This window comes from Rhinatrema bivittatum, unplaced genomic scaffold (assembly GCF_901001135.1).
Source record: "Rhinatrema bivittatum unplaced genomic scaffold, aRhiBiv1.1, whole genome shotgun sequence".
Lineage (NCBI taxonomy): Eukaryota > Metazoa > Chordata > Amphibia > Gymnophiona > Rhinatrematidae > Rhinatrema > Rhinatrema bivittatum.
In genome coordinates this window covers 124990-133457 of record NW_021820740.1, presented here as the reverse complement: position 1 = coordinate 133457, position 8468 = coordinate 124990, and the positions used below count along the sequence as shown (strand labels likewise).

Sequence of the window (8468 nt, the reverse complement as noted above, 5' to 3'; positions counted from 1 at the left end):
CTAGCGTTAAGGCCCTTATGTGAAATGATAAATGACCCTGTGAGTTAACTGGAAAAAGTTTATCCAACTAATTTTACCATATTCAGCAGCTGATTATGGACCTCTGTGTTTTCATTACAGGAAATACAATTATGCATTGGTACATTTTAGAAAATCAGGTCTGAATCTGCCTGTCAAGCTTAATCTGAATCAAGAGAAAGCTTATTTAGTAAAGGTTTATGTCTTCTGGTCTATTCCTTTGGGAAAAACCTTGGATTAATCATGCGTTAACACAATTTTCAAAGTGATTCACGTGGGTAAAAATCATTTTAGCAGCATTCATGTCTATCTGAAACTTGCCCTCCCTCGATGCAGCTAAAAGCAGACACATTACCCTACAATGCATGATTTTTAGCTACATTGAGAAGATACAATCCTGGGGGCATGGTTAGGCTGGGGGAGGAAAAGTACTTGCATATATGTGGCATTTTCATATCTTTGTGCATACGTTTCTAGCAAAAGCCTGCATAAAACAGGTCCAATTGACTCTACGTACTTCATACCTGCTGCAAGTTTCAAAGCAGAAGTATGCATGCACTTCTGCTTCAAAATGTATCTTTGTCTCAATGTGGACAGTTTGAAAATTGCCTCCTAAATGTGTTCATTAGAGCTATATAATATTAACAGTTGCACCAAGGTTAGCAGGGCCTTGTTTTGTATTACTGCATTCAGAGACTGTAGTTCTAGTTTTGCTAAGATAAGTAAAACTATAAATCCAGAGGTACAATGGGACAAAAAATGCATTTGCTCAGCCTGCCCTCATGACTTGGAGTCACTTGGTAGCACTAGCCTTAGATTCTTTTTGTCTCTTTCGTTTACCTATGCCTTTCTGTCATTACAACTCTTGCAACAGTTCAGAAGACATGGTGGTCTATTGGCTGAATGAGATTTTCAACTGCCTAGAACCAGAGTTGAGAGCCTTTATAAATATCTGCAATAAAGTGAGCCAGTTCAGTTGCCTGCAAGTCCTGGTAACGATGAATAACTACATGCTGAAAGTCCAGAATTACTCTGTACCATCATCATCATCATCTTCCTTCTTTGACTGTGTCATTAGTAACATCTTGCTCCTGGCTAAGAACAATTTTCAGCAAATGCATTGTAAGTACCGCTTAATACAATGTATTTGCAATTAGCAGTTTATACATTTTTATAAATAATTAACTGTCATTTGTGGATATGACAGAAAGCTAGTGCTCTCAGCTGAGCCTGAACCATCTTGACAGGGTTATCCTGCCATTCTGTAGCTTACAGTCCAGTGTTTTTGATGGGAAATATTTTAGAATTACAGGGAAATAAGATGTTCTGTTAATACCCCAGATCAGTCCTCACAGATAGATTTTGCATCCCTACCAGCAGATGGAGGCAGAGAACAAAAACTTTTAAGACACTGCTACATAAATGAGAGTGCCACCTGCAGTCCTTCAGTATTTCTCTGTCTCCAGCAGATGGTAGAGGTGCAACCTGCAGTCTGACAAAAAAAAAAATAAAGGAGATAGGAGAGAAGGAAGATCTTCATGTGCTCCTTGAGGTGTTAGACATCTTCGTGGGCCATCCCTTCGGTCGAGCTGGGTGAGCGGGAGTTGGAGATCCTTGAGCTGCTTTAGCCCGCAACACCCAGGGGACTGAAGGCCAGGGGTGCTGGTTCCCTCCATTCGCCTGAAGCCTTCTTTCCCTAACCTACAGCCAGGAACACAGGGAAGTACCCCTTTTGCTATTGTTATGACTGCTTTTGGAAAAAAAAAAAATGGAGAGTCAGTAGCTCAGCGATGTCGGGTCATTGAGGAATGACAGGCATTGGGGAAGAAGAGCGCAGGAAACAATGAGATTTCTCAGCACTCTAGAGTCCAGGGCTGCTAATTCTCCTCCTTGCCTTGTCATGCTGCAGTGAGGCTCAGGGTGCGCCATGTACATAGCAATAATCTTGCTAGCCTCAGAGCACGGGAAGGAATGTCAGGTAGGGATGTGAATCGTTTTAGGACGATTTAAAATTATCGTCCGATAATTTTAATATCGTCTTAAACCGTTATGGAACACAATACAATACAGATTCTAACGATTTATCGTTATAAATCGTTTAGAATCGTGAGCCGGCACACTAAAACCCCCTAAAACCCACCCCCCGACCCTTTAAATTAAATCCCCCACCCTCCCGAACCCCCCCCAAATAACTTAAATAACCTGCGGGTCCAGCGGCGGTCCGGAACGGCAGCGGTCCGGAACGGGCTCCTGCTCCTGCATCTTGTCGTCTTCGGCCGGCGCCATTTTCCAAAATGGCGCCGAAAAATGGCGGCGGCCCATAGACGAAAAAGATTGGACGGCAGGAGGTCCTTCCGGACCCCCGCTGGACTTTTGGCAAGTCTCGTGGGGGTCAGGAGGCCCCCCACAAGCTGGCCAAAAGTTCCTGGAGGTCCAGCGGGGTCAGGGAGCGATTTCCCGCCGCGAATCGTTTTCGTACGGAAAATGGCGCCGGCAGGAGATCGACTGCAGGAGGTCGTTCAGCGATGGTTCCGGCGCCTCGCTGCACGACCCTCCTGCAGTCGATCTCCTGCCGGCGCCATTTTCCGTACGAAAACGATTCGCGGCGGGAAATCGCTCCCTGACCCCCGCTGGACCTCCAGGAACTTTTGGCCAGCTTGTGGGGGGCCTCCTGACCCCCACGAGACTTGCCAAAAGTCCAGCGGGGGTCCGGAAGGACCTCCTGCCGTCCAATCTTTTTCGTCTATGGCCGCCGCCATTTTTCGGCGCCATTTTGGAAAATGGCGCCGGCCGAAGACGACAAGATGCAGGAGCAGGAGCCCGTTCCGGACCGCTGCCGTTCCGGACCGCCGCTGGACCCGCAGGTTATTTAAGTTATTTGGGGGTGGGGATTTAATTTAAAGGGGCGGGGGTGGGGTTTTAGGGGGTTTTAATGTGCCGGTTTTTCGATTTTCGATTTTTCGATTTTTTAACGATTTTTCACGATTTTTTCACGATATTTTACCCCCCCAAACGGCAACAATACGATTCCCTCCCCCTCCCAGCCGAAATCGATCGTTAAGACGATCGAGGACACGATTCACATCCCTAATGTCAGGCCTGCGGTGATAGGCAGGAGCAGCTAAACTCAGCTGCGATTTGCTCAGATTGCAATATTGGGAGGGAAGGTCCGTGGGAGCGTCTGGCAGTAGGAGAGTCACACGGTCACAAGGATGTATTAGAGAGTCCCCTGTGGAGGCTGAAGACGCAACTAGGAAAAGGTGTGCACGCAGCAAGAAACAGTTTCCAGGGTGTCCAGAGATACCTATCCCCCGCTGTCTCCAGCAGTTCAGTTGGGGCTGGGAGATCAAGAGGAAGAAGAGGAGTCTGACCAGGCCTTGGCAGGTGATGGGAGTAGTGATATGGAGGATTTCTCCACAGAATTTGTTTTGCTTTTGCACAAGGCCTGTCTGGCCAAGCAAGGAGCAGAATGTATGCAGCCCTGCGGCCTGAAACCTCAGAAGACCCCGAAGACGGTGAAGCAGGCCAGAGGGAAGGCCTGCTTTCCCATCTGGGCCTGGACTGTCCTACTGGAGACGTCTGCTCTATGGTTTCAGAAGGTTCAGATGACCTGCAGGATGATATGGGGAATGATCCAGGGGACAAACCAGTGGACATGGGTCTGGATGTAAGCATGGATGCAGATGCCCTGGAAGAGGCTCTAGTCACAGAAAGGGATGACCCTAGCGTGGTCCATCTGTACCACAAGGAGGAACTGAGAGCACTTATTTCCCAGGTTCTGGAAGAGCTGGGAATTAAATTTGTCCAGGAGAAATTGGATAATGAAAGAGTGGATCCGGTCCTGGATGAGCTTTGTGGACTGCATTGCCAAAAAAGTTAAAGAAGTTGGTGAGCTGGGAGTGGAATACTCAAGAAGCAGGCCTCAAAGTCGCCAGGACAATAGCAAAGTTATATCCTTTGACAGAGGATACTTTGGAGCTGTTGGTGTTTCCCAAGGTGGATCCTTCGTTGTTGGTGGTGACCAAGAAAACAACCTTTACGGTTGTGGGGTCAGCCATGCTAAAGGATGCCCAGACCAAAGCTGGAAATTCATTTGAAGATGATGTTTGAAGACTCAGCTCTAAGTCTTAGAGCAACAATCTGTGGTAGCCTTTTGCAGAGAGCCTGTCTGCATTGGGTGCAGAAGGTGCAAGAGAAGGGCTCCACCCCGACAGCCAATTCCAGAGAGGCGGCCCTGTTGGAAGTCAGTCTATGAGGCGGATGCGCTATATGATTTGGTCTGGACGTCTGCCAGGAGCATGGTCTCAGTGATAGCTGCATGCAGGCTCCTGTGGTTGCGTAATTGGTCAGCAGACAGTTGGTCCAAGTCGCAGCTGTGTAATCTTCCTTTTAATGGAAAACTGTTGTTTGGGGAAGATCTGGAGCAACTGATGAAGCATTTGGGGGAGTTGAAGGGGAATAGATTACTTGAGGATAAGAAGAGCAGCAAGAAAACTTTCCCTGCGCATTCCCGCTTCAGGGATATGAGAAGATTTTGTCCCAATAAGGCTGCTTCATTTTCAGGGAAGCAGAGCTCAGGAAGGCAGCAGTCCTTTTGGGGCAGCTGGAAAACAATCCGAGATAACTCTGGTCAGGGGGCCGAAGGAAGCAAATACTCACAATGAAATCAGGCTGGTCCACTCTTCTAAGGATGCCATAGAAAGGAGATTAACCCTCTTTTATGAGGAGTAGACCAAGATAACGTTGGACTAGTGGGTCCTCGAAGTTATAAGAGATGGCTACGCTTTAGAATTTTCACACCCGCTCAAGGAAGCTTTCATAGTGTCTTATTGTGCATCCCGTGTCAAAAGGGGAGGCGATTCAGGATATGTTGCAAAGGCTTCAGAGGCTAGAAGCATCGCCGGAAGAACTCGGCCAAGGAAGGTACTCAGTTTATTTTGTGGTGCCCAAAATGGAGGGTACCTTTCATCCCATCCTGGATCTCCAGAAGGTCAATGCAGCTCTGTGGGTTCCGCGTTTCCACAAAGGGATGTTGAAGACTGTAATAGTCATGGTCCGCAAAGGTGAGTTTCTTGAGTTGTTGGATTTAATGATGGTTTATCTGCACATGCCCATATGCTCAGAGCATCAGAGGTTTCTGTGTTTCATGGTGCTAGAGCAGCATTTCAGTTTCTAGTCTACCTTTTGGATTAGAGACATCTCCGAGAACGTTCACAAAGGTGATGGTTGTGGTGGCAGTTGCTTTGCGAAAGGAGTAGATTCTGGTCCACCCTTATCTGGATAATTTGCTCATCCAGGAGAAGTCAGAGGTGGAGTACAGTCAGCTGATTCAGTGGGTCATGGAGATGTTGCAGTTACTGGGCTGGGTAATAAATCTAGCAAAGTATCGCCTAGTTCCATTCCAGTCATTGGAATACCTGGGACGAGGTTCAGCTTGGCAGAGTTTTTCTTACCCTAGAAAGGATTACAAAGCTGCAGACCACAGATGGTTGACTACTGCAGCTGGTGATTCCCAGTGCTGTGATTATTTGCAGTTCTGGGTTCTATGGTATCTACGCTGGAACTCGTGCGATAGGTGTTTGTCCACATGTGTCCTCTCCAGAGGGCACTTTTGTTCAGATGAAATACGCTGTTGGAGGAGTTTCATCTCCCTTTTCCACTTCAGGGATACACCGGCTCTAGTCTTCAGTGGTGGAACTGGAGACTCCAGACTGGGTAGAGGTGACCAACGATGACAGTCTCAAGATTTGAGGGCCAGTCTGTCAAGGGCAGACAGCCCAAGGTCTTTGGTCACCAATGGAAGTGACCTGGTTGATCAATCTGATAGAAACAAGGGCAGTGCGCAGTGCATTGTATCATTTTCTGCAGCAGATGCAGTGAGAATATTCTTGGTTGGAAGAATATTCTCGGACAATGCAATTACAGTGGCCTATATCAGTCACCAGTGCGGGATGAACAGTTGCACAGTGGCCTCAGGAGATGCAGACGCTGTTTGGCCTGGGCAGAGCAGTATCTGGCGAGGATAGTGGCATCTCATGCAGCTGGAGTAGACAGCATGCAAATGGATTACCTCAGCAGGCAGACATTGGATCCCAGGGAGTGGGAGTTGTCTGTGGAGGCCTTGACTCTTATACAATCCAGGTGGGGCAGTCCACAGCTGGATCTGATGGCATCGCAAAGCAATGCCAAGATGACATGGTTCTTCAGCCATAGGCGGATAATTGGCTCAGAAGGGACCAACACACTGGTTCAAGCCTGGCAATCAGAAATTCTGTTGTATTTGTTCCTTCCATGGCCTCTTGTTGGTCAAGTATTGCGATGCATAGAGAAAAACCCAGGAAGGGTAATTTTGGTGTTGCCAGAGTGGCCGTGTCATCCGTGATTTGTGGATCTCGTTTGGCTTGCAATAGACGATCCCATCAATTTAGCTCACCTGCCCGGGTTACTGCGACAAGTGCCCTTAATCTCGGATCAGGCGGATCGCTTCTGTCTCGCGGCTTGACTTTTGAGAGGAGGTGGCTACGGTTGAAAGGATACTTGGAGCCAGTTATTGCTACTTTACTTCAGGCGTGGAGGCCGATTATTCACTTGATTGCATTCACGTGTGAGGAGTGTTTGAGTCCTTTTGCTTGGAGGAAGGTTTAGAATTGTTTCGGGTCAATATTCCTAGATCCTGTCATTTTTGCAATGGGGCTTGATGAAGGGTCTTGTGTACACCTCGCTCCGAGTGCAGGTAGTAGCATTAGCATGTTTATGAGGGTAGTTACATGGAATGCCATTTGCCTCCCACCCAGATGTACTTTTTCTGAAGGGGCAAAGCATTTGTGTCCTCTGGTTTGTAGGATGTGTCCGTCCTGGAGCCTTAATTTGGTTCTGATAGTGCTTTGTGGTTCTCCTTTTGAGTCTTTGTAAAGGGCGTCTTTAAAGGATCTCACCTTGAAGTCTCTCTTTTTGGTGGCAATTTATTCGGCCAGGCATATTTCAGAGCTTCAAGTGTAGAAAGCCTTTCTTGCGATTTATGGATGACGGTGTGTCTTTGCGTAAGGTGCCATCGTTCTTGCTGAAGGTTGTTTCTTCGTTCCATATTAACCAGTCTGTCGAATTCACTGCGTTTCCAAATTTGTCATCGGAAATGCCGCATGCAAGGGAGCTTCACTTATTGGATGTTCATTGTGCTCTGTTATGGTACCTTAAAGTCACTAATAGTTTTTGGCATTCAGATCATTTGTTTGTCTTGTTCAGTGGAGCAAGGAAAGAAAGCAAAGCATCTATGGCCACCTTTCAAATTTGTACAAGCAGTTTTAGTCTGTTCATTCAATAGTCTACTCTCCTCTGTAGAGTCCAATTTGCTTATACAGTAAACACTCCTCTGCAGCACTCATTTTGGGACGCCACACATCTCATGGCTAATTCAGCCTTGGTAGTTAATGGAGAAAGTATGTTTGCTTACCATAATGATGTTCTCTGTAGACAGCACAGTGACTAGCTATGCTACCACCTGCCTCTCTGGGGAGTCAACTTCTTCCAGCTTAACTCTAACATTGACCTAGGGGGGGTCATTGAGGCAACCCCCTGCACATGAATTCTCACACATGCTCAGTACAGCAAAAGTTCAATGAGTTTAAAGAGAAGGTTCCATTTGGCACCATAAGATGATATTACTCACATATCTGGCTAATTAATCCTTATGTCTAAGGAGAACACATTTACAATAAACAAACTTGTTTTACTCAGTTTATAGTGAGCATCAGAAGCAATGTAGGTAAATGTATTTGCTAAAAACCCATGGAGTTATGAATGGGATCCTCAGTAAATGTATTGCTAGAACCCATAGAGTTATGACTGGGATCCTCAGTCATAGTTTGCAGCTCTATTAAACCATATGATTATTAATCTTGGATGTCAGAATATGACAATAGATTTTAACTGCATTTTGATCAAATTCTTTTGGTCTGTGACAGGTTTCCTTGTCCAAAGATATTGAGGAAGCCAAAGTGCCTGGTAAGAAAAAGATTGGGATCCTGCCTTTTATCATCCGCTTCAAAGACTTTGTGATATTTGCTGAAGATGTGTTCAGAAATGCTAAGCAAAGACAAGACTTGGATAAGGCCCTAGGCAAACTAATGGACACAGTCTTTAACACCAGTAAGTGCAATAATCAGAATTTCAGGCATCCAGTGCCTTCTGCCTGTAGCAGAATTACAATTTTTCTAGGAGTAAGGCGACAACCCTTACTATTGTTAACAATAAGGTAAAAAAAAAAAAAAGGCAGGAATTTCCATTGAAAAAAGGTCAAGAGATGAAGTTGGGAGGAGCAAGATGGTGGTAGGCAGCTAGCTTCAATCACTTCTTCCCCAGGATAATCTAACTAATTTTACTCTCTGCTTCAGAAATGACTTTCTCCAAGAGCATAAGAACTTAAGAAACTGCAATACTGGGTCAGGCAAAGG

The 8468-nt window shown here is 46.2% G+C and overlaps 1 protein-coding gene across 1 annotated transcript in view; it reads left to right on the top strand.

Annotated features, from left to right (window-relative positions):
• The first annotated feature begins 1130 nt into the window (after positions 1-1130).
• The window catches only part of LOC115082060 (exocyst complex component 1-like), a 30438-nt gene continuing 23100 nt past the window's right edge, over positions 1131-8468 (top strand). The window contains exons 1-2 of the mRNA XM_029586323.1: positions 1131-1140; positions 7980-8163. Of these exons, the coding sequence (XP_029442183.1) occupies positions 8142-8163 (22 nt within the window). The 5' untranslated portion in view covers positions 1131-1140; positions 7980-8141. The remainder of the gene's footprint in view (positions 1141-7979; positions 8164-8468) is intronic.